Below are 25,793 nucleotides of genomic sequence, written 5' to 3'. Positions count from 1 at the left end.
TATTTTCAGGCTTAAGGCCTTTTCTTTGTCTCTCTCTGTTTAATATATTTTCACTAGAGGCCCAGTACAGGAATTCGTGCACAAGTGCCCTGCCTAGGCCTGGCCTGCGGGGACCCAGGCAAAACCACCTCTCTGACATCCCCCGAGGGGTCGCAAATCACGAGAGAGCACACACCGGGCCAAGGGACCCCACAGGTGCATGATGGGCGCCGGGGGGGGGGGATGTGCGAGGTTGGCCAGAAGGGGCTGGATCATAGAAGGGTCCAGAGCATGTCCAGCCAGTCTCACTCTGTCCCGATCCGCCAGACCCCAGCAGCAAGCTGACCTACCAGTCTCAATGTCTCGTCACTGGTGGTCAATTCATGTCACAGTGAGCAGTTGAGCAACCTTAGTATATTATTTGCATATTATGCTTTGATTGGTTGAACAGATGAACAGTCGACTGGACACTTAGCATATTAGGCTTTTATTATATAGGATTGATTTCATACAGGAAAGGAGCAAGAAACATCAACGATGAGTGAGAATCATACATTGGGTGCTTCCTGCACGCCTCCTACTGGGGATCGAGGCCAAAACCTTAGCATGTACCCTTGACCAGAATCTAACCTGTGACCTTCCAGAGTCCAGAGTCCAATCCTGTATTCACTGAGCCAAACAAGCTAGGACTCATTGGTTAATTATTCTCTGTGCCCTGACCAGGAATCAAACTGTGAGCTCCGGGTTCATAGGTCGTCTCTCAACCACTGAGAAAAACTAGCTTGGCTCAAAATGCTTTTATTGATCTGAGAGAGAGGGAGAGAGACAGAGAGAGACAGAGAGACAAAGAGACACAGAGTGAGAGAAAGAAATGAGGACAAGAAGAAGAAGATGAAGAAGAAGAAGAAGAAGAAGAAGAAGAAGAAGAAGAAGAAGAAGAAGAAGAAGAAAAAGAAGAAGAAGAAGAAAGACCGAGAGAGAGAGAGAGAGAGAGAGAGAGAGAGAGAGAGAGAGAGACAGAGAGAGACAGAGAGAGAGAGAGAGACATCAATTTGCCCTCGCACCCAGGGGGTGGCAGATACAACAACAGTGCTTAGTAAAAAGGTGAACAGAACTATACACTTCCCACCGGCAAGCCAGTAGGACTGGGGCTCAGGTTGAGAAGAGCCAGGGACCCCATCATGTGTCCTATGAGTCGTCCATCAGCTCAAGGATCAATTCCTCCGTGTCATCCTCCTTGACGTGGTGCACGATGCGCCAGAACCGGCCCATGGAGTCCCGGTACTGGTTGCCAAGGTGGAGCGTCCACATCCAAGGCATGCTGCTCGAGGTCTGCGGGTTGGCGGTGAGTGCGATATACAAACTGGGGATGTCGTCCTGCCACAACCGTACTTGGAGGACACCTCCTGAGTCCATGACGAGATGCAGCCATGTGCGATGGTGCTCGTCCTCATACACCGATTGCCCACGGATACTCAGGTACATGGGGTGCGAGGTGAGGTGCACCACCGACGGGAGCTTGGTCATGACCCCTCCGTGGTCCAAGGAGCAACAGCCACACCTTCTCAGGGCCTGCCACTACTTCTGTCCTAGTATCGAAAGACAGGGGATGGGGTCTCCAAATGCATTTTACCTCGGCTTTTATCTTTATCATTTTTACCGTTGTGTTTGTGGTAGCCTTTGGTTCAAATTTATAAATCTCAACTTTTCTTTCTTTTTCAGCTTTAGATCTTTCTTCTAGAACAAAGTGTACTGAATGTACTGAATGTAAAACATGATTCTATGAAGGTAACTTGGTCCTATGGAATTTTAAAACATTTTTTAAATGACAGTTTACATAGAACGTTAGGTTCATTTCGGGGGTACACCCCAATGATTAGACATTATATAATGGACTAAGAAACCATGCAATTAATCTCATACCCATACGACACCATACACAGTTATTATAATATTACTAGAGTCTCAGTGCACAAAATTTATTCACTCAGGAGTGTCCCTCAGCCAGCCCTATGTACTCTCACAGTCTAGGATCCCTTACGGTTTGTCCAACTGATGGCTTAGGCCTACTTTAATGCATTGACTCAGTGCTCTACTTTACTGTGCCGTAGCTATTCTTTCGTTTTTTTTTCATATAGTTTTACTGCTTTCAGAGAGGAAGGGAGAGGGAGAGGAAGAGAAAGATCAATGATGACAGAGAATCAAGGATTGGTTGCCTCCTGCATGCCCCCTACTGGGGATCAAGTCTGTAACCCCGGAATGTGCCATGACTGGGAATCAAATCGACATCTCGTGGTTCCTGGGTTTAAGCTAAACAACTTAGCCCTGCCAGTCCAGCTCTTTTTATTTCTTTTCTTTTTTTCTTAATTAAACTTTGTAGTTGGTTCAACTATTCTTTTTGTCCTGACAACACCACGTTCTTTCTGATCATCTCAGATGGCACTCACTAACCATAGAACAACCCACCCCGTGCAAATACTATGCTTTACCTTTAACAGCTGGCAGAGGAACAAAGCTAACATCTGCGTCCAGGTGGGCGTCTTAACAGCCGTGTTGCTTCCCAAGTGCTGGTGAGAGAGACAAGACTAAAATATTCAGGGACAGAAAGATACCTGAAATAGCTGATCGGGAAAACAAGAAGCAAGTGACTCATGAAACAGCAAGGCAGATTCCTGAGGTCTCATAACATCACATATAGAATGATCTCTCCTGTCCCCAAACCTTAGCCATGCTCTTGGCAAGAGCTGTATGGTTTGGCTGCTAAACTCACTTCAGTCCACAGTGTCCAAACTCCTCCCTCAGATCAGACACCATCCCCAGTCCATTCTCCTCCTCCTCTCATCCACCTTTTACTTACCTGTTCTTCTTGCTCTGGAGGCAAAGCACCCTTCTTTGCTCCTTTTCTCTGTGACTGGTCTCTGCTTCCTCGTGTCACCTGCAGAAGAAAGAACATAACCATGATACATATATTCCCAGGAGTCCATGTACCAGGAATGTGTCCAGAAAAACAAGTTACCACTGACTCACACCCCAGAATCCAGTCCCGGGAGACAGGTGGTCGTCAAGAAGGAAAGAGGTTTATTCAGGTGTCAGCAACCTTAGAAGATGGGGGAAGCTCGTCCCAAAACTCATCTGCACATCTCAGTGCAGTCAGAGGCTTTTATAAGGAGGGAGAGGCCAAGCAGAGCAAAGAGGTCAGGGAGCGGGGCTTGAGAAGTTCTCTACGTGTCGACAGGCACAGTCCAATTTGATAAGGATCTTGCAAGTTGTCAGGTGACAGTCCAGTGTGCGTCATCCTAGGCTTTGTTCTCCTGGTTCTAAGGTTGAAGGTCATCAAATCTCCCAGAACTGGGAAGGTCAGAGTTTATAACTTCTAAAAGTAGTTCCTAGGATTCTTATACAAACACGCTGTTTACCTACAAGCTTCATTATTAGTCAGAGTCTGCATTTACAAGAACAATGTGGAAAGAATGGGGAGGTGAGTTGTAATTCTCACTGTGACATGAATGCTGTGATGCTTAATCCTTCTTCAATGCATTTCCACCCTTTAAAAATGTCAAAGAAGGCCTAGCCAGTTTTCTCAGTGGGTAGAGTGTCGGCCTGCAAACTGAAGGGTCCCGGGTTTGATTCCTGGTCAAGGGAACATGCCCACTTTGTGGGCTTGATCCCCAATGAGGGACATGCAGGAGGCGGCCGATCCATGATTCTCTCATCATGGATGTTTCTAACTCTCTCCCTCTCCATTCCTCTCTGGAAAAAAAAAAATTAAAAACAACTCCCAGCTCAATGACCTGGACTGAGATAGACTCTTCCCAATTAGGAAGGGAAGATGAATGGGGCCCTAAGGTAATGTCAGTCATGTGCCTGTTTGCATTTAGGAGAAGAAAATAAAATAATAAAATAAAATAAGGGAGAAAAAAAAATTCAAATGTCACCCTCATACTGTCCTCGAAGGAATTGAGCCCAAAGAGGTCACGAGACAGAGTGTCTGCAGTGCGACACATGACAGATCCCAAGGCATGGGCTCTTTTGTAAAAAAACATATATATATTTTATTGATTTTAGAGAGGAAGGGAGAGAGATATAGAAACATCATGATGATGAGAGAGAATCATGGACTGGCTGCCTCCTGCACACCCCCCACTGGGGATCAAGCCTGCAACCTGGCCATGTGCCCTTGACTGGAATCAAACCCGTTATACTTCAGTCTGTAGGCCGTCGCTCTATCAACTGAGCAATACCAGCACGGGCGCTGGGTAGTCATTAAATGACTACCCACCTGGTATGTTAAGCCAAAAAAATAATAAACTACTTTAAAACAATGTGCATGCCATCTGAATGCAACAATTGCTAATATTTCTTAAAATGATTTTATTAACTCAGAGAGTAAGGGATATTGAGAGGTGCCTTGGCCAGGCCTGCCGGGATCAGCCGAAACTGGCTCTCTGACCTCTCCAGAGTGGTCCCAGATTATGAGTGGGCACAGACCAGGCCAAGGCACCCACCTGTGACCCATTAGGTCTCGGGAGGGACACGGGAGGTTGACCAGCTGTGGAGGGACCATGGGAGAGCTCCAGGGTGTGTCCCACATGTCTCGCTCAGTCCTGATCAGCCAGACCCAAGCAGCAAGCTGACCTACCAGTCTGAATGTCTTGTCCCTGGTGGTCAATGCATGTCATAGCGAGCAGTTGAGCAATCTAAGTATATCATTTACATATTATGCTTTGATTGGTTGAACAGATGACCGGTCGACAGGACACTTAGCATATTAGGCTTTTATTATATAGGATTGAATTCAAACAGGAAGGGAGCAAGAAATATCAATGATGAGAGAGAATCATACATCGGGTGCCTCCTGCACTCCCCCTACTGGGGATTGAGCCCACAACCAGAGCATGTGCTCTTGACCAGAATCGAACCTGGGACCTTCCAGAGTTACAGTCCAACCCTCTATCCACTGAGCCAACCTTAGTATATCATTTGCATACTATGCTGTAATTGGTTGAACAGATGACTGTTTGACGAGACAATTAGCATATTACTCTTTTATTATATAGGACTGATTTCATACAGGAAGGGAGCGAGAAACATCAATGATGAGAGAGAATCATACATCGGGCGCCTCCTGCACACCCCCTACTGGGGATGGAGCCCAAAACCAGAGCAAGTGCCCTTGAACAGTCCAACCTTCTATCCACTGAGCCTAACAATCTAGGGCTCATTGGTTTATTCTTGTCTGTGCCCTGACCAGGAATCGAACCATGACCTCCGGGTTAATAGGTTGTCCCTCAACTACTGAGAAACACCAGCTTGGCTCAAAATGCTTTTGTTGATTTGAGAGAGAGGGAGAGAGACAGACAGAGAGAGAAAAGAGGAGGAGGAGGAGGAGGTGGAGGAGGAGGAGGAGGAGGAGGAGGAGGAGGAGGAGGAGGAGGAGAAAGAGGAGGAGGAGGAGCAGGAGAAAAATAAGAAGAAGTTGAAGAAGAAGATAAAGAACAAGAAAAACAAGAAGAACAAGAACAATAATAAGAAGAACAAGAAGAAAGAGAGAGAGATAGAGAGAGAGAGAGAGAGACAGAGGAGATATCAGTGTGCCCTCTCACCCAGGGCGTGGCAGATAGAACAACAGAGCTTATTAAAAAGGTGAACAGAACTATACACGTCCCACCGGCAGGACAGCAGGACTTGGGCTCAGGTTGACAAGAGCCAGGGACCCCATCACATGTCCTACGAGTTTTCTCGCAGCTCAAGGATCATTTCCTCCACGCCATTCTCCTTGACGTGGTGCACGATGCGCCAGAACCGGTACATGGGGTCCATGTACTGGCCTACAGGGAGGAGCCTCCACATCCAAGGCATGGTGATCGAGGTCAGCGGGCTGGTGTTGAGTGAGATATCCCCACTGGGTATGTATACCTGGCGCAACCGTATTTGCAGGACACCTTCTGTGTTCAGGACGAGATGCAGCCACGTGCGCTGGTCCTCGTCCTCATAAACCGCGTGCCCACGGATCCTCAGGAAGATGGGGTGCGAGGTGAGGTGCACCTTCGACGGGAGCTCGGCCATGACCTCTCCGTGGTCCAAGGAACAACTGGCACAGCTTCTCAGACCCTCTCACTACTTCGGTACTGGCATCGAAAGACAGGGAATGGTGTCTCCAAACGCATTTTACCTCAGCTTTTATCTTTATGGTTTTTGTAGTTGTGTTTGTAGTTGCCTTTGGTTTATTTTGCAAACTTATAAATCTCAACTCTTGTTTCTTTTGAGGTTTAGATCTCTCTGCTAGAATAAACTGTACAAAACGTACTTGAAGTAAAATTTGACTCCGTGAAGGTAACACAGTCCAATAGATTATTTAAAACACTTTTTATATGAGTTGACATACAGCCTTAGGTTCATTTCAGAGTTACACCCCAATTATTTCACATTATATAATGGACTAAGAAACAATGCAATTAATCTCATGCGCATCTGACACCATACAGAGTAAAATATTAGTAGAGACTCAGTGCACAAAATTCATGCACTTGTGGGGGTCCCTGAGTCTGGTCTCCCAGTCCGGAACTCCTTGAAGGATGTCCAACTGACAACTTAGGCCCGCTTGAGTGCTGCTGTGTAGGCTCCCACCAACCCCTGTGCTCGGCAACTGTGAGTCCTGCTTTGGCTGAGCGGTGCTCCTCCTGTGGGAGTGCACTGACCACCAGTGGAGAGCTCCTGACATAGCATCTGCCCCCAATGCTCAGTGTGTGTCAAAGCAACCAGCTGTTCTGACATTTGGTCAATTTCCATATTAGCCTTTTATTATATAGGATTGCATTGATTCAATGACCTACTTTACTGTGCCATGACTATTCTTTCATTTTTTTCATATAGTTTTACTGATTTCCGAGAGGAAGGGAGAGGGAGAGAAAGAGGAAAATGATCAATGATGACAGAGAATCACGGATTGGTTGCCTCCTGCACACCTCCTACTGGGGATCAAGTCTGTAACCCGGGCATGTGCCTGGAAAGGGAATCAAACTGAGATCTCCTGGTTCCTCGGTTGAAGCTAAACACCTAATCCATGCTGACCAGGCTCTTAGTTTTCTTGTCTTTTTTTCTTTTCTTAATTAAAACTTTGTTGTTGGATCTACTTTTCTTTTTGTGCTGACACCACCACCTTCTTACTGATCATCTCAGAGGGAACTCACAAACCATAGAACAACCCACCCATGCTAGTAATATGCAAACAATATGCTTTACATTTAACAGCTGGCCGAGGAACAAAGGTTACGTCTGCATCCAGGTGGGCTTATCAACAGCGGTCTTGCTTCTCAAGTGCTGGTGAGAGAGGCAAGACCAAAATATTCATGGACAGACAGACACCTGGAATAGCTGATTAGGCATACAGGAAGCAAAGAGACAGGTGAAACAGAAAGGAGGATTCCTGAGGTCCCATAGCCTCACATATAGAATGATCTCTCACTTCCCCAAACCTCAGCCATGCTCTTGGCAAGAGCTGTATGGTTTTGCTGCTAAACTCACTTCAGTCCACAAAGTCCAAATTGCTCCCTCAGTTCAGACTCCATCCCCAATCCTTCCAGTTCCTCCTCCTCCTCCTCCCATACATCTTTTTCTTACTTGTTCTTCTTGCTGTGAAGGCAATCCACCGTTCTTCTCTCTTTTCCTCTGAGAAGACTCTGCTTTGCCCTGTCACCTGCAGAAGAAAGAAAATGGCCATGATACACCTTTTCCAAGGAGTCCATGTATCAGGAATGTGTCCAGAAAAAACAAGGTTCCCCTGACTCACACCCCAGAAACCAGTCCTGTGAGAAATGTGGTGGTGAGGAAGGAGAGGTTTATTCAGGTGCCAGCAACCTGAGAAGATGGGGGAAGCTCGTCCCAAAACTCATCTGCACATCTCAGTGCAAGCAGAGGCTTTTATAAGGATGGAGAGGCCAAACAGAGCAAAGAGGTCAGGGGGCGGGGCTTGAGAAATTCTCTACGTGCCCACAGGCACAATCCAATCTGATAAGGATCTTGCAAGTGGTCAGGTGACGGTCCAGTGTGCATCATCCTACTCTTTGTCGTCCTTGTTTTAAGGTTGAAGGACATCAAATCTCCCAGAACTGGGAAGGTCAGAGTTTATATCTTCTAAAAACAGTTCCTAGGATTCTTATACAACATGTTGTTTATCTACAAGCTTCATTATTAGTCAGAGTCTGAATTTACACGAACAATGTGGAAAGAATCGTGAGGTGAGTTGTAATTCCCATGAATTACATGAATTCATGTGATTAATGTGACATGAATTCTGAGTGGCTTTGTTTTCTTCAAGGCGTTTCCACCCTTTGAAGAAATCAAATTGTCCCTGGCCGGTTTGGCTCAGTGGATAGAGTGTCAGACTTTAACTGAAGTGTCCCGGTTTTGATTCCCATTCAAGGTGACATCCCCATGTTGTGGGCTTGAACCCCAGGGAGGGATGTGCAGGAGGCAGCTGATCCATGATTCTCTCATCATGGATGTTTCTAACTCTCTCCCTCTCCTTTCTTCTCTGAAAAAATAAAATAAAATAATAAACAACTTCCAGCTCAATGACCTGGACTGAGGCAAACTCTTCCCAATTAGGAAGGAAAGATGAATGGGGTTCTAAGGAAATGTCAGACATCTGCCTGTTGGCTTTTAGGTGAAAAAATAAAACAATAAAATAAAATAAAATAAAAAAATAAAATAAAATATGGGAGAAAAAAAACATAATACAAATGTTACCCTCATACTGCTCTCGAAGGAATCGAGCCCAAAGTGGTCACGAGTCTGAGTGTCTGCATTGAGACATATGACAGATCTCAATGTGTGGGCTCTTTTATAAAGAAATATATTTTTTCATTATTTATTTTAGAGAGGAAGGGAGAGGGAGATAGAAACATCAGTATGATGAGTGAGAATCATGGACTGGCTACCTCTTGCAAGCCCCCCCTCGGTATCGAGCCCACAACCCAGGCATGTGCCCTTGACTGGAATCGAACCTGGGACCCTTCTGTCTACAGGCTGATGCTCCATCCACTGAGCCAAACCAGCTCAGGCCCTATGTCATCTTTAAATGACTACCGCCCTAGTATGTTAAACCAAAAAAAAATAATAAACTATTTTAAAGCAATGTGCATGTAATCTGAATTATAAGAATTGTGAATATTTTTTAAAATGATTTTATTGACTAAGAGTGAAAGGGAGAGGGATGGAAAGAGAGAAACATCCATAATGAGAGAGAAACAAGGATCAGCCGCCTCCCACACGCCACCTACTCAGATTGAGCCCGCAACTTGGGCTTGTGCCCTTGACCAGGAATCGAACCATGACGTCCTGGTTGATAGGTCCATGCTCAACCACTGAGCCACGCCAGCTGGGCTGGAAGTGCAATATTTTGAATATGAGAAAAGCAACTGGTATACACGACCTTCACGTAACCCAGTCCTAAGCTTTAAAGAGCTCAATGTGCATTTGCAAACACCTTCCTGCAAGAGGAGAATTTAATCAGCAGTCCCTGATCTCTTTAATGCAACCATGGATGTCCTGAAATTGACTTCTGGGGCTCCCTCCAGCTCGCTCTCCAGCCGCCTCTCTCTGGTGTGGTGCTAGATGAATTTTATGATCACTGGGCTTTGTTTGGGGCTGTTTAGTGCTAAACACAACTAAAAACCCAAATGCATCCAGAGCTAGATTTTAAAGCCATACACAGAGCCGGCTCGAGCCTTTAGGAGTCGATACCTGGCATCCCTCATAATTTCCCAAAGGAAAGAAATGATCAGCATAAAACACCGGTAATCCCAAAAACATTCGTTCTGTTTTTGGAGAGGGTAGTATGGATTGAAGAACCTCAGGAGATCAAATAATGAGAACGCTGGTCATTGAAATGAAAATTATTTCCAGTGATGTCTTCGAACCTTGCCTACCGGGTCTGGGCTAATATTTTCAAGCTTAAGGCCTTTTTCTTTGTCTTTCTCTGTTTAATATATTTTCACTATAGGCCCGGTGCACGAATTCATGCACCAGTGTGGTGCCTCAGCCTGACCTGCGGGGATCGGCTGAAACCGGCTCAATGACATCCCCCGAGGGGTCCCAGATTATGAGAGGCCACAGGCCAGGCCAAATGACCCCACTGGTGCACCATTAGGTCTGGTGCGGGACATGGGAGGTTGGGCAGCTAGGGAGGGACCATGGAAGAGCTCCAGGGTGTGTCCAGCCCGTCAGTCCTGATCAGCCCGGCCCCAGGAGGAAGCTGATGAACCAGTCTGAAAGTCTTGTCCCTGGTGTTCAATGATTGTCATAGTGAGCAGTTCAGCAAACTTAGTATATCATTTGCATAATATACTTTGATTGGTTGAATAGATGACCAGTTGACTGGACACTTAGCATATTAGGCTTTTATTATATAAGATTTATTTCATACAGGAAGGGAGAAAGAAACATAAACGATGAGAGAGAACAATACATCAGGTGCCTCCTGCACACCCACAACCAGAGCATGTGCCCTTGACCAGAATCGAACCTGGGACCTTCCAGATTCCACAGTGCAACCCACTCTTCACTGAGCCAAACAAGCTACGGCTCATTGTTTAATTCTTGTCTGTGCCCTGACGAGGAATCGGACTGTGACCTCCGGGTTCATAGGTCGTCCCTCAACCACTGAGAAACACCAGCTTGGCTCAAAATGCTTTTGTTGATTTGAGAGAGAGGGAGAGAGACAGAGATACAAAGAGACAGAGAGAGAGAGAAAGAAGGAGGAGGAGGAGGAGGAGAACGAGGAGGTGGAGGAGGAGGACGAGGAGAAGTAGGAGGAGGAGGAGAAGAAGAAGAAGAACAACAACAACAAGGAGAACAACAAGAACAAGAATTAAGAGAGAGAGAGAGAGAGAGAGAGAGAGAGATATCAATGTGCTCCCAGACTCAGTGGGTGACAGATAGAATAACAGAGCTTATTTAAAAGGTGAACAGAACTATACACGTTCCACCAGCGGGGAAGCAAGACTGGGGCTCAGGTTGACAAGAGTCAGGGACCCCATCACATGTCCTAAGAGTCGTCCATCAGCTCAAGGATCATTTCCTCCTTGTCATCCTTCATCACATGGAGCACGATGCGCCAGAATCGGTCCATGGAGTCCAGGTACATGCTGTGAAGGTGGATCGTCCAGTAGGAAGGCATGGTGCTCGAAGTCAGAGGGCTGGTGGGGAGTCTGTTATGCTCACTTGGGTAGTCGACCTGGCACAACTGTACTAGAAGGTGACCTTCTGTGTCTATGACGTGATGCAGCCATGTGCGCTGGTTCTGGTCCTCATAAACCGAGGGCCCACGAATACTCAGGTAGATGGGGTGGGAGGTGAGTTGCAAGATCAATGGGAGCTCGGCCATGACCCCTCCGTGGTCCACAGAGCAACAGCCACAGCTTCTCAGAGCCTCTCGCTACTTCGGTTCTGGTATCGAAAAACAGGAGAGGGTGTCTCCAACCGCATTTTACCTCACCTTTTATCTTTATGGTTTTTACGGTTGTGTTTGGTTTCTTTTGCAAATTTATAAATCTCAACTTTTCTTTCATTTTTAGCTTTAGATCTTTCTTCTAGAACAAACTTTATTAAACGTACTTAATGTAAAATATGACTCTGTGAAGGTAACATGGTCCTATAAAATTTTAAAACCATTTTTTCAATGATAGTTGACATAGAACATTAGGTTCATTTCAGGGGTACTCTCCAATGATTAGACCAGGGGTGGGTAAACTTTTTGACTCGAGGGCCACAATGGGTTTTTAAACTGGACCGGAGTGCCAGAACAAAAGCATGGATGGAGTGTTTGTGTGAACTAATATAAATTCAAAGTAAACATCATTACATAAAAAGGTATGGTCATTGTTTTTTTTTTTAGTTTTATTCATTTCAAAAGGGCCGGATCCAGCCCACGGGCTGCAGTTTGTCCACGGCTGGATTAGACATTATATAATGGACTAAGAAATCATGCAGTTAATCTCATACACATCTGACTTCACACACAGTTATAATATTACAAGAGGCTCAGTGTGCAAAAATCTGTGCACTCTGTGGGGTACCTCAGCCAACCAAGTGGCCTCTCCCACTCGGGGACCCCTTGAGGGATGTCCAACTTACGGCTTAGGCCCGCTTTAGTGCTGCCATTGAGGCTCCCACCAACCCCTGTGCTCGGCAGCTGTGAGCCTGGCTTTTGGCTGAGCTGCGTTCCCCCTGTGGGAGTGCACTGACCATCGTTGGACAGCTCCTGCCATGAGTATCTGCCACCGGTGTTCAGTGCGTGTCATAGCGTCCAGTCGTTCTGCCGTTTTGTCAATTTGCATATTAGCCTTTAATTATATAGGATTGACTCAATGCTCTACTTTACTGTGCCATGACTATTCTTTCTTTTTTTATATAGTTTTCCTGATTTCAGAGAGAAAGGGAGAGGGAGAGAAAGAAATATCAATGATAACAGAGAATCACTGATTGGTTGCCTCCTGCATGCCCCCTACTGGGGATCAAGATTGTAAACTGGGCATGTGCCATGACTGGGAATTGATCTACATTTCCTGGTTCCTAGGTTTATGCTAAACAAATGAGCCATGCCAGCTGGGGTCTTTTCTTTTCTTTTCTTTTCTTTTCTTTTCTTTTCTTTTCTTTTCTTTTCTTTCCTTTTCTTTTCTTTCAATTCCATTTCTTTTCACCTCTGTTCTCCTTTTCTTAATTAAAACTTTGTAGTTGTTTCAACATTTTTTTTGTCCTGTCAACACCACTTTCTTTCTGATCATTTCAGAGGGTACTCACAAACCATAGAACAAGCCACCCCATGAAAATAATATGCAAATAATATGCTTTACCTTTAACAACTGGCAGTGGAAAAAAGCTAACGTCTGTGTCCAGGTGGTCTTCTTAACAGCGGTCTTGCTTCTCAAGTACTGGTGAGAGAGGCAAGACCAAAATATTCAGGGACAGACAGATACCTGGGATAGCTGATCAGGAAATCAGGAAGCAAAGTGACAGGTGAAACAGCAAGTAGGATTCCTGAGGTCTCGTAACATCACTTATAGAATGATCCCTTCCTTCCCAAACCTCAGTCATGCTCTTGGCAATAGCTGTATGGTTTTGCTGCTAAACTCACTTCAGTCCACAAAGTCCAAATTCCTCCCTCAGATCAGACTCCATCCCCAATCCTTCCTCCCCCACCTCCCATCAGTCTTTTTCTCGCCTGTTCTTTTCTCTCTGAAGGCAATGCACCGTTCTTCACTCCTTTCCTCCGTGACAAGTCTCTACTTCCCCCTGTCACCAGCAGAAGAAAGAAAATGGCCATGATACATGTGTTCCAGGGAGTCCATGTACCAGGAATGTGTCCAGAAAAACAAGGTACACCTGACTCACACCCCAGAAACCAGTCCCGTAATACAGGTGGTGTTGAGGAAAGAAAGAGGTTTATTCAGGAGCCAGCAACTTGAGAAGATGGGCGAAGCTCGTCCCAAAACCCATCTGCACATCTCTGTGTAGGCAGAAGCTTTTATAAGGAGAGAGAGTCCAAACAGACCAAAGAGGTTATGGGACGGGGCTTGAGAAGTTCTTTACATGCCCACAGGACAGTCAAATCCAATAAGGATGATGCAAGTGGTCAAGTGTCGGTCCAGTGTGCGTCATCCTAGACTTTGTCCTCTTGGTTCTAAGGTTGAAGGTCATCAAATCTCCCAGAACTGGGAAGGTCAGAGTTCATATCTTCTAAAATTAGTTCCTAGGATTCTTATACAAACATGCTCGTTACCTACAAGCTTCATTATTAGTCAGAGTCTGCATTTTTAGCAACAATGTGGAAAGAATGGTGAGGTGACTTCTAATTCCCATGAATTACTGTGACATGAATGCTGAGATGCTTTGCTTTTCTGCAAGTTGTTTCCACCCTTTGAAAAAGTCAAATAGGCCCTAGCCATTTTGGCTCAGTGTACATGGTGTCAGACATCGAACTGAAGGGTCCCGGGTTTGATTCCCGGTCAAGGGCACATGCCCAAGTTGTGGGTTTGATCCCCAGTGAGGGACTTGCAGGAGACGGTCGATCCATGATTGTTTCATCATGGATGTTTCTAACTCTCTCCCTCTCCCTTCCTCTCTGAAATCAATAAAAATATACTTGAAAAAAAAAAAGGCAGACGCTCTATCTACTGAGCCAAACCAGTTCAGGCCCTATGTCCGCTTTAATGAGTTTCCACCTGGTATGTTAAACCAAAAAAATAATAAACTATTTTAATACAATGTGCATGTCATCTAAATGCAATGATTGCTAATATTTTTTAAAAGATTTTACTGACTCAGAGAGGAAGGGAAAGAGAGAGGGAGAGAGAGAAACATCCATTATGAGAGAGAATCACGGATCGGCCATCTCCCCCACGCCCCCTAATGGCGATGGGATCGCAACCTGGGCATGTGCCCTTGACCCGGAATCAGACCATGTCCTCTTGGTTGATTGGTCAATGATCAACCTCTGAGCCCCGCCAGCCTGGCCCGATGTGTAAAATTTTTAATATGAGAAACACACCTTAGAAACCCATCCCACATGCTCCCCAAGCCTCAGCCTTAAAGGTCTCAATTTGCATTTGCAAACACTTTCCAGCAAGAGGAGAATTTAATCAGCAGTCAGTGATCTCTTTAATGCAACCATGGATGCCCTGAAATTGATTTCTGTGGATCCCTCCAGCTTCATCTCCAACCACCCCTCTCTGGTGCGATGCTAGATGAATTTTATGATCGCTGGCCTTTGTTTGGGGCTGTTAAGTGCTAAACACAATTAAAAACCCAAATGCACACATAGCTAGTTTCTAAAGCAACACACAGTGCCGGTTCGAGCATTCAGGAGATGAGCCCTTGCATCCCTTGTAATTACTCAAAGGAAAAAGATGATCAGCATAAAACACCCGTAATCCCCCAAACATTCTTTATTTTTTTCTAGAGGGTAGTATCGGTTGACGATCCTCAGGACATCAACCAATGAGAACGCTGGTCATTGAAATGAAAACTATTTCCAGTGATGTCTTTGAGCCTTGTCTACTGGGGCCGGGCTAATATTTTCAGGCTTAAGATCTTTTTCTTTGTCTTTCTCTGTTTAATATATTTTTACTAGAGGCCAAATGCACGAATTTGTGCACCAGTGTGGTGCCTCGACTTGGCCAGAGGCGATTGGGCCGAAACCACCTCTCTGACATCCCCCGAAGGTTCCCAGTTTATGAGAGGGCAGAGGCCAGGCCAAGGCACCCCACCAGTGCACCATTAGGTCTGCTGAGGGACACGGGAGGTTGACCAGCTGGGGAGGAACCATGGGAGGCTTCCAGGGAGTGTTCAGCATGTCTCACTCAGTCCCAATCAGCGAGATCCCAGCAGTGAGCTGACCTCCCAGTCTGAATGTCTTGTCCCGGGTGGTCAATGCATGACATAGTGAGCAGTTGAGCAACCTTGGTACATCATTTGCATATTATGCTTTGATTGATTGAACAGATCACCGGTCAACTGGACACTTAGAAAAAGAGGCTTTTATTATATAGGATTGATTTCATACAGGAAGGGAGAGAGAAACATCAGTGATGAGAAAGAATCATACATCGGTTGCCTCCTGCACGCCCCCTACTTGGATCGAGCCCACAACCAGAGCGTGTGCCCTTGACTTTCAGAGTCCACAGTCCAGCCCTCTATCCAATGAGCCAAACAAGCTAGGGCTCATTGGTTAATTCTTGTGAATGCCCTGACCAGGCATCGAACCATGACCTCTGGTTTCTTTGGTCATCCCTAAACCACTTAGAAACACCAGCTTGGCTGAAAATGCTTTTATTGATATGAGAGAGAGGGAGAGAGACAGAGAGAGATAGAGAGACAAAGAGACAGGGAATGAGAGAGAGAGAAAAGAGAAGAAGAAGAAGGAAGAAGAAGAAGAAGAAGAAGAAGAAGAAGAAGAAGAAGAACAACAACAACAACAACAACAACAACAACAATGAAAACAACAGGAAGAACAAGAACAGGAAGAACAAGAACAAGAAAAAACAGAGAGAGAGAGAGAGAGAGAGAGAGAGAGAGAGAGAGAGAGAGAGATCAATGTGCCCTTGCACCTAGGGGGTGGCAATTAGAACAACAGAGCATATTAAAAAGCTGAACAGATCTATACATGTCCCACCAGCGGGCCCGAAGGACTTGGGCTCAGGTTGACAAGTGCCAGGGACCCTATCAGGTGTCTTTCGAGTCTTCCCTCAACTCAAGGATCATTTCCTCCACGCCATTCTCCTTTACATCGTGCACCATGCGCCAGAACCGGCACAGGCAGTCCAGGTACTGGCTGTCAAGATGGAGCTTCTACAGCAAAGGCATGGGGCTCGAGGTCAGCGAGCTGGTGGTGAGTGCGATATGCCCACTGGGGATATCTTCCTGGCTCAACTGTACTTGCAGGACACCTCCTGTGTCCATAACGAGATGCAGCCATGTGCGCTGGTTCTTGTCCTCATACAACAAGGGCCCACGGATCCTCAGGCAGATGGGGTGCGAGGTGAGTTGCACCTTCGATGGGAGCTCGGCCATGACCCCTCCGTGGTCCAAAGAGCAACAGCCACAGCTTCTCTGAGCCTCTCTCTACTTCAGTCCTGGCATCGAAAGACAAGGGATGGGGTCTCCAAACGCATTTTACCTCGGCTTTTATCTTTATGGTTTTCATGGTTGTGTTTGTGGTTGCCTTTGGTTTATTTTGCAAATTTATAAATCTCAACTTTTCTTTCTTTTAACTTTTAGAGCTCGGTAAAGAGAGGCCAAACAGAGCAAAGAGTTCAGGGGGCAAGGCTTGAGAAGTTCTCTCCATGTCGACAGGCACATTCCAATCTGATAAGGATGTTGCAAGTTGTCAGGTGACTGCAGTGTGCGTCATCCAAGACTTTGTCCTCCTGGTTCTAAGGTTGAAGGTCAGCAAATCTCAAAGAACTGGGAAGGTCTTGTAAAATTCGTTCCTAGGATTCTTATACAAACATGCTGTTTACCTACAAGCTTCATCATTAGTCAGAGTCTGCATTTACAGGAACAATGTATAAAGAATGGTGAGGTCAGTTGTAATTCCCACTGTGACATGAATGCTGAGATGCCTCGTTCTTCTTCAAGGCATTTCCACCCTTTAAATGTCAAATTGGGCCTAGCCTGGTTGGCTCAGTGGATAGACTGTCGGCCTGAGAACTGAAGGGTCCCGGGGTTTGATTCCTAGGCAAGGTTACATGCCCATGTTGTGGGCTCAATCCCCAGTAAGGGACTTACCGGAGGAAGCAGATCTATGTTTCTCTCATCATGAATGTTTGTAAGTCTCTCCCTCTCCATTCCTTTCTGAAGGAAAAATAAAATAAAAAACAACACCCAGCTCAATGACCTGGACTGAGGCATACTCTTCCCCAATTAGCATGGAAAGATGAACGGGGCCCTAAGGAAATGTCAGACCTCTGCCTGTTTGCATTTAGGAGAAGCAAATAAACAAGAAATTAAAAAAGTGGAGAAAAAGAACCCATAATTCAAATGTCACCCTCATACTGCCCTTGAAGCAATCGAGCCCAAAGGGGACACGAGACAGAGTGTCTGCAGTGCGACACATGACAGATTTTGAGGCGTAAGCTCTTTTATTAAAAAATATATATATTTGTATTGATTTTAGAGAGAAAGGGAGAGAGAGATAGAAGCATCAGTGATGATGAGAGAGAATCATGGACCGGCTGCCTCCTGCACGCCCCCCACAGGGGTGGAGCCCACAACCCGAAAATATGCCCTTGACTGGAATCGAACCCGGGACCCTTACGACCGCAGGCCAAGGCTCTATCCACTGAGCCAAAGGAGCACGGGTGCGAGGTTAGTCTTTAAATGACTACACACCTGGTATGTTAAACCAAAAAAATAATAAACTATTTCAAAATAATGTGCATGCCATCTGAATGCAACAATTGCTAATATTTTTTTAAAAGATTTTATTGATTCAGACATAATGGGAAATCGAGAGGGAGAGAAACATCCATGATGAGAGAGAATCATGGTTTTAGTGTCTACCTCTGTGTGCATTTGGGTTTTCAATTGTGTTTAACACTAAGCAGCCCCAAACAAAGCCCCGCAATCATAAAATTCATCTATCATCCCACCAATGAGAGGAGGCTGGAGGGGGAGCGGGAGGGATCCAGGAAATCAATTTCAGGACATCCAAGGTTGCATTAAAGAGAATCCCAGATAGGCCGCCTCCCATACTCCCCCTACTGGCGATCGGGCCGGAAACCTGGGCCTCTAATAAAAATATATTAAACAGGGGAAAAAAAAGAAAAAAGTCCTTAAGGCTGAAAATATTAGCCCAGCCCCGGTAGACAAGGCTTGAAGACATCACTGGAAATAGTTTTCATTTCAATGACCAGCGTTCTCATTGTTTGATCTCCTGAGGTTCGACCACTGATACTACCCTCTCCAAAAAAAGAACAAATGTTTGGGGGAATTCGTGCACCAGTGTGGTGATTGAGCCTGGCCTGCGGGAATCAGTCAAAACTGTCTCTCTGACATCCCCCGAGGGGTCCCAGATTATGAGAGGGCACAGGCCAGGCCAAGGCACCCTCCTGTTGCCCAATTCGGTCTGGTGAGGGACACGGAAGGTTTGCCAGCTGGGGAGGGACCATGGAAGGGCTCCAGGGTGTGTCCAGCATGTCTCACTCAGTCACGATGAGCCAGACCCCAGCAGCAAGCAGACCTATCAGTCTGAATGTGTTGTCCCTGATGGTCAGTGCCTGTCATAGCGAGCAGTTGAGCAACCCTAGTGCATATTATGGTTTGATTGGTTGAACAGATGACCCGTTGACTGGACACTTAGCATATTGGGCTTTTATTATATAGGATTGATTTCATACAGGAAGGGAGCGAGAAACATCAATGATGAGTGAGAATCATACATCGGGTGCCTCCTCAACACCGCCTACTAGGGATGGAGCGCACAACCTGAGTATATGCCCAAGACCAGAATCGAACCTGGGACCTTCCAGAGTCCACAGTCCAACCCTCTATCCACTGAGCCAAACAAGCTAGGGCTCATTGGTTAATTCTTGTCTGTGCCCTGACCAGGAACCAACCGCGATCTCCAGGTTCATAGTTTGTCCCTCAACCAGTGACAAACCCCAGCTTGGCTCAAAATGGTTTTATTGATTTGAGAGATTGGGAGAGAGACAGAGAGACAAGAGATAGAGAGAGTGAGAGAAAGTAGAAGAAGAAAAATAGAAGAAGAAGAAGAAAAGAAGAAGAACAAGAACAACAATAAGAACAAGAAAGAGAGAGAGAGAGAAAGAGAGAGAGAGAGAGAGATCAATGTACCCTCACACATAGGGGGTGGCAGGTAGAACAATAGAGCTTATTAAAAAGGTGAACAGAACTATACACGTCCCTCCAGCGGGTCAGCAAGACTGGGGCTCAGGTTGACAAGAGCCAGGGACCCCATCACATGTCCTAAGAGTCTTCCATCAGCTCAAGGATCATTTCCTCCACGTCATCCTCCTTGATGTGGTGCACAATGCGCCAGAATCGGTCCACGGAGTCCAGGTACCTGTTGTGAAGGTGGATCGTCCACCACAAAGGCATGTTGTTCGAGGTCAGGGGGCTGGTGGGAAGTCGGTTAGGCTCACTGGGGTAGTCGACCTGGCACAAGTGTACTTGAAGGTGACCTTCTGTGTCCGTTAAGATATGCAACCATGTGCGCTGGTTCTCGTCCTCATAAACCGAGGTCCCACGAATACTCAGGTACATGGGGTGCGAGATGAGGTGCACGATTGATGGGAGCTCGGCCATGACCCCTCCGTAGTCCACAGAGCAACAGCCACAGCTTCTCAGAGCCTCTCGCTACTTCGGTCCTGGTATCCAAAGACAGGGGATGGGGTCTCCAAACACATTTTATCTCAGCTTCTATCTTTATGGTTTTTATGGTTGTGTTTGTGGTTGCCTTTGGTTTATTTTGCAAATTTATAAATCTCAACTTATCTTTCTTTTCAGTTTTAGATCTCTCTTCTCGAACAACCTCTACAAAACATACTTAAGGAAAAATATGACTCTATGAAGGTAACATGGTCCTATGGAATTTTAAAAACATTTTTTAAATGACAATTAACATACCATCTTAGGTTCATTTCAGGGGTACACCCCAATGATTAGACATTATATAATGAACGAAGAAATCATGGAATTAATCCCATACCCATCTGACACCATACAGAGTATGGTACTAGAGTCTCAGTGCACAAAATTTATGCACTCAGGGGGGTCGCTTAGTCAACCCTTCAGCCTCTCCCAGTCCAGGACCCCTTGAGGGATGTACAGCTGACAGTTTAGGCCCGCTATAGTGCTGCCATGGAGGCTCCCACCACCACTCTGTGCTCGGCACCTGTGAGCCTGGCTTTTGGATGAATGGTGCTCCCTCTGTGGGAGTGCACCGACCACCAGTGGACAGCTCTTCTCATGAGCATCTGCCCCCGGTCGTCAGTGCATGTCATAGCGACCAGTCATTCCGCTGTTTGGTCAATTTGCATATAGGCTTTTTATTATATATGATTGCGTAGACTCAATGCTCTACTTCACTGTGCCATGATTATTCTTTGGCCTTTTACATACAGTTTTACTGATTTCAGAGAGAAAGGGAGAGGGAGAGAAAGAAAGATCAATGATGACAGGGAATCACAGATTGGGTGCCTCCTGCATGCCCCCTACTGGGGATCAAGACTGTAACCCGGGCATGTACCATGACTGGGAATCAAATCCACATCTCCACGTCCTTGGTTTAAGCTAAAAAACTGAGCCATTCCATCCAGGCTCTTTCCTTTCCTTTCCTTTCCTTTCCTTTCCTTTCCTTTCCTTTCCTTTCCTTTCCTTTCCTTTCCTTTCCTTTCCTATTCTTTCTTTTCCTTTCCTTTTCTTTTTTTCTTCATTAAAACTTTGTAGTTGGTTCAAGATTGCTTTTTGTCCTGACTACACCACCTTCTTTCTGATCATCTAAGAGGCAACTCACAAACCATAGAACAAACCACCCCATGCAAATAATATGGAAATAATACGCTTCACATTTAACAGCTGGCAGAGGAACAAAGCTAACGTCTGCGTCCAGGTGGGCTTCTTAACAGCTGTCTTGCTTCTCAAGTACTGGTAAGAGAGGCAACACCAAAATATTCAGAGAAAGACAGATACCTGGGATAGCTGATCATGCAAACACAAAGCAATGTGAGAGGTGAAACAGCAAGTAGGATTCCCGAGGTCTCATAACATCACTTATAGAATGATCGCTCCCTTCCCCAAACCTCAGCCATGCTCTTGGCAAGAGCTGTATGGTTTTGTTGCTAAACTAACTGCAGTCCACAAAGCCAAATTCCTCCCTAAGATCAGACTCCATCCCCAATCCTTCCTCCTCCTTCTCCCATCCATCTTTTTCTTACCTGTTCTTCTTGCTCTGAAGGCAAAACACCGTTCTTTGCTCCTTTCCTCTGGGACTGGTCTCTGCTTCCACCTGTCACCTGCAGAAGAAAAAAACATGACCATGATACACATATTCCCAGAAGTCCATGTGTCCAGGAATGTGTCCAGAAAAAACAAGGTTCCCCTGACTCACACCCCAGAAACCAGTCCCTGGAGCCAGATGGTGGTGTGGGAGTAAAGAGGTTTATTCAGGTGCTGGCAACCTGAGAAGATAGGGGAAGCTTGTCCCCAAACCCATCTGCAAATCTCAGTGTAAGCAGAGGCTTTTATAAGGAGAGAGAGGCAAAACAGAACAATGTAGTCAGGAGGCGGGGCTTGAAAAGTTCTCTATGTGACCACAGGCACAGTCCAATATGATAAGGATCTTGCAAGTGGTCACGTGTCGGTCCAGTGTGCGTCATCCTAGATTTCGTCCTCCTGGTTCTAAGGTTGAAGGTCAGGAAATCTCAAAGAACTGGGAAGGTCAGAGTTCATGTCTTTTAAAATTAGTTCCTAGGATTCTTATACAAACAGGCTGTTTATCTACAAGCTTCATTATTAGTCAGAGTCTGCATTTACAGGAACAATGTGGAAAGAATGGGTAGGTGAGTTGTAATTCCCATGAATTATGTGAATTCATGTAATTACTGTGACATGAATGCTGAGATACTTCGTTCTTCTTCAAGGCGTTTCCACCCTTTGAAAAAGTCAAATAGGCCCTAGCTGCTTTAGCTCAGTGGATAGAGTGTCGTCCTGTGAACTGAAGGGTCCCAGGTTTGATTCCCAGTCAAGGTCACATCCCCAGGTTGTGGGCTTGATCCTTAGTGAGGGACTTGCAGGAGGCAGCCAAACCATGATTCTCTCATCATGGATGTTTTTAACTCTCTTCCTCTCCCTTCCTCTCTGAAATCAATAAAAATATATATTTTTTACAAAGGCGGGCCCTCTATCCCCTGAGCCAAACCAGCTCGGGTGCTAGGTCGTCTTTAAATGACATCTGGTGTTTTAAAACAAAAAAATAATAAACTATTTTAGAACAATGGGCATTTTTTTTGAATGCAACACATGCTTCATAATTTTTTAAATGTTTTTATTGACTCAGAGAGGAAGGAATAGCGAGAGGGAGAGCACCATCCATGATGAGAGAGAATCACGGATCAGCCGCCTCCCACACACTCCGCTCTGGGGATTGAGCCCGCATCCGGGGCATGGGACCATGACCAGGAATCGAACTGTGACCTCCTGGTTGATAGGTCGACACTCAGCCACTGAACCAAGCTGGCTGAGCCCGAAGTGCAATATTTTGAATTTGAGAAACACACCTTAGAAACAGATCCCTCACGCTCCCCAGTCTTCAGCCTTAAAGGTCTCAATGTGCATTTGCCAACACTTTCTTGCAAGAGCAGAATTTATTTTTTTAAAAAATATATTCTATTGATTTTTTAAAGAAAGGAAGGGAGAGGGAGAGAGAGTTAGAAACATCGATGAGAGAGAAACATCGATCAGCTGCCTCCTGCACACCCCTTACTGTGGATGAGCCCACACCCAAGGCACATGCCCTTGACTGGAATCGAACCTGGGACCATTCAGTCTGCAGGCCGACGCTCTGTCCACTGAGCCAAACTGGTTAGGGCCTCCAATAGTATAAGTTAATCAGCTGTCAGTGATCTCTTTAATGCAAACATGGATGTCCTGAAATTGACTTCTGTTTCTCCCTCCAGCTCCCTCTCCAGCCGCCTCTTTCTGGTGCAATGCAAGATGAATTTTATGATCACTTGGCTTTGTTTGGGGCTGTTTAGTGCTAAACACAATTAAAAAACCCAAATGCACCCAGAGCTAGGCTCTAAAGCCACACAGAGGGTCGTTTCGAGACTTCAGGAGACCAGCCCTGGCATCCCTCGTAATTCCTCAAAGGAAAGAGATGATCAGCATAAAACACCCCTAATCCACCAAAAATTCGTTCTTTTTTTGGAGAGGGTAGTATCGGTTGACGAACCTCAGGAGATCAAACTATGAGAGCGCTGCTCATTGAAATGAAAACTATTTCCAGTGATATCTTGGAGCCTTGTCTACCTGGGGTGGGCTAATATTTTCATTCTTAAGGTCTTTTTCTTTGTCTTTCTCTGTTTAATATATTTTTACTAGAGACACGGTGCACGAATTCGTGCACCAGTGTGGTGCCTCGGCCTGGCCTGTGGGGTTCAGCCGAAACTGGCTCTCTGACATCCCCCGAGGGGTCCCAGATTACGAGAGGCCACAGGTCAGGCCAAGGGACGACACTGGTGCACCATTACATCTGGGAGGGACACGGGAGGTTGGCCAGCTGGAGAGGGACCATGGGAGGACTCCAGGGCATTTCAAGCCCATCTCACTAGTCCCGAACAGCCAGAACCCAGCAGAAGCTGACCTACCAGTCCGAATGTCTTGTCCCTGGTGGTCAATGCATGTCATAGTGACCAGTTGAGCAAACTTAGTATTTCATTTTCATATTATGCTTTGATTGGTTGAACAGAGGACTGGTCGACTGGACACTTAGCATATTAGACTTTTATTATATAGGATTGATTTCATACAGGAAGGGAGTGAGATACATCAATGATGAGAGAGAATCATATATCGGGTGCCTCCTGCACGCCCCCTACTGGGGATCGAGTCCACAACCAGAGCACGTGCCCTTTACCAGAACCGAACCTGGGACTTTCCAGAGTCCACCGTCCAACCTCCTATCCACAGAACCAAACAAGCTAGGGCTCATTGGTTAATTCTTGTCTGTGACCTCACCAGGAATCGAACTGTGACCTCCAGGTTCATAGGTCATTCCTCAACCACTGAGAAACACCAGCTTGGCTCAAAATGCTTTTATTGATTTAAGAGAGAGGGAGAGAGACAGAGAGACAAGGAGACAGATGAGAGAGAGGGAGAAAGGAGGAGGAGGAGGAGGAGGAGGAGGAGGAGGAGGAGGAGGAGGAGAAGGAGAAGGAAAAGAAGAACAAGAAGAGAGAGAGAGAGAGAGAGAGAGAGAGAGAGAGAGAGAGAGAGACATCAATGTGCCCTCACAGACAGGAGGTGGCAGATAGAACACCAGAGCTTATTAAAAAGGTGAACAGAACTATACACGTCCCATGGACCCCAGCAGATGTTCTACGAGTCATCCATCAGTTCAAGGACCATTTCCTCCAGGTCATCCACCTTGACATGGTGCACGATGCTCCAGAACCGGCCCATGGAGTCCAGGTACTGGCTGCCAAGGTGGAGCGTCCACATCGAAGGCATGGTGCTCGAGGTCAGCGGGCTGGTGCTGAGGGCGATATACCCACTAGGGATGTCGTTCTGCCACAACCGGACTTGCAGTTCACCTTCTAGGTCCATGACGAGATGCAGCCATGTGTGCTGGTTCTCGTCCTCATACACCTATTGCCCACGGATCCTCAGGCAGTTGGGGTGCGAGGTGAGGTGCAGGATGATCGATGGGAGCTCAGCCATGACCCCTCCGTGGTCCAAGGAGCAACAGCCACAGCTTCTCAGAGCCTCTGGCTACTTTGGTCCTGGCATCGAAAGACAGGGAATGGTGTCTCCAAATGCATTTTACCTCGGCTTTTATCTTTATGATTTTTACAGTTGTGTTTGTGGATGCCTTTAGTTTATTTTGCATATTTATAAATCTCAATTTTTCTTTCTTTTTAGCTTTAGATCTCTCTCCTAGAACAAACTGTACAAAACGTACTTAATAGAAAATATGTCTCTATGAATGTAACATGGTCCTATGGAATTTTAAAACCATTTTTTAAATGACAGTTAACAAAGAACCTTAGGTTCTCCTCAGGGGTACACCCCAATGATTAGACATTATATAATGGACTAATAAATCGTGCAATTAATTTCATATCCATCTGACACTATACACAGTTATTATAACATTACTAGAGGCTCAGTGCATAAAATTTATGCAATCAGGGGGGTCCCTCAGCCTGAGGGTCCTTCACCCTCTCCCAGTCCGGGACCCCTAGAGGGATGTCCAACTGCCAACTTAGGCCTGCTTTAGTGCTTCCTTGGAGGCTCCAACTAACCCCCTGTGCTCGGCAGCTGTGAGCCTGACTTTGGCTGAGCGGTGCTCCCCCTGTGGGAGTGCACTGACCACCGGTGGACAGCTCCTGCCATGGGCATCTGCCCCCAGTGGTCAGTACGTGCAATAGAGACCAGTCATTCTGCTCTTTGGTAGATTTGCATATTAGCCATTTATTATATTGATTGACTCAATGCTCTACTTTCCTGTGCCATGACTATTCTTTCATTTTTTTCATATAGTTTTACTGATTTCAGAGAGGAAGGGAGAGGGACAG

The 25,793-nt window shown here is 46.0% G+C and overlaps 4 protein-coding genes across 4 annotated transcripts; all 4 read right to left on the bottom strand.

Moving 5' to 3' along the window:
- Positions 1 to 1,167: 1,167 nt before the first annotated feature.
- Positions 1,168 to 1,506, bottom strand: LOC308511068 (T-cell leukemia/lymphoma protein 1A-like; the record flags this gene model as incomplete). The annotated part of the gene is made up of 1 exon (XM_081081079.1): positions 1,168 to 1,506. One exon carries the CDS (start codon positions 1,504 to 1,506, stop codon positions 1,168 to 1,170), a length of 339 nt encoding a protein of 112 aa, XP_080937205.1.
- A 4,200-nt stretch (positions 1,507 to 5,706) lies between these two features.
- Positions 5,707 to 6,045, bottom strand: LOC308511067 (protein p13 MTCP-1-like; the record flags this gene model as incomplete). The annotated part of the gene is made up of 1 exon (XM_081081078.1): positions 5,707 to 6,045. One exon carries the CDS (start codon positions 6,043 to 6,045, stop codon positions 5,707 to 5,709), a length of 339 nt encoding a protein of 112 aa, XP_080937204.1.
- Positions 6,046 to 11,026: 4,981 nt separating this feature from the next.
- On the bottom strand, positions 11,027 to 11,365 carry LOC308511066 (protein p13 MTCP-1-like; the record flags this gene model as incomplete). Its single annotated transcript, XM_081081077.1, has 1 exon — positions 11,027 to 11,365. The coding sequence occupies one exon, from the start codon at positions 11,363 to 11,365 to the stop codon at positions 11,027 to 11,029; it is 339 nt and encodes a 112-aa protein (XP_080937203.1).
- An 8,099-nt stretch (positions 11,366 to 19,464) lies between these two features.
- LOC308511065 (protein p13 MTCP-1-like) lies at positions 19,465 to 19,803 on the bottom strand (the record flags this gene model as incomplete). The annotated part of the gene is made up of 1 exon (XM_081081076.1): positions 19,465 to 19,803. The coding sequence occupies one exon, from the start codon at positions 19,801 to 19,803 to the stop codon at positions 19,465 to 19,467; it is 339 nt and encodes a 112-aa protein (XP_080937202.1).
- Positions 19,804 to 25,793: the final 5,990 nt, after the last annotated feature.

The sequence above is a fragment of the Myotis nattereri genome, assembly GCF_964212035.1.
Source record: "Myotis nattereri genome assembly, chromosome: X".
NCBI lineage: Eukaryota > Metazoa > Chordata > Mammalia > Chiroptera > Vespertilionidae > Myotis > Myotis nattereri.
Note: the sequence above shows the minus strand (reverse complement) of the source record. Positions and strands in the feature narration are given on the sequence as shown.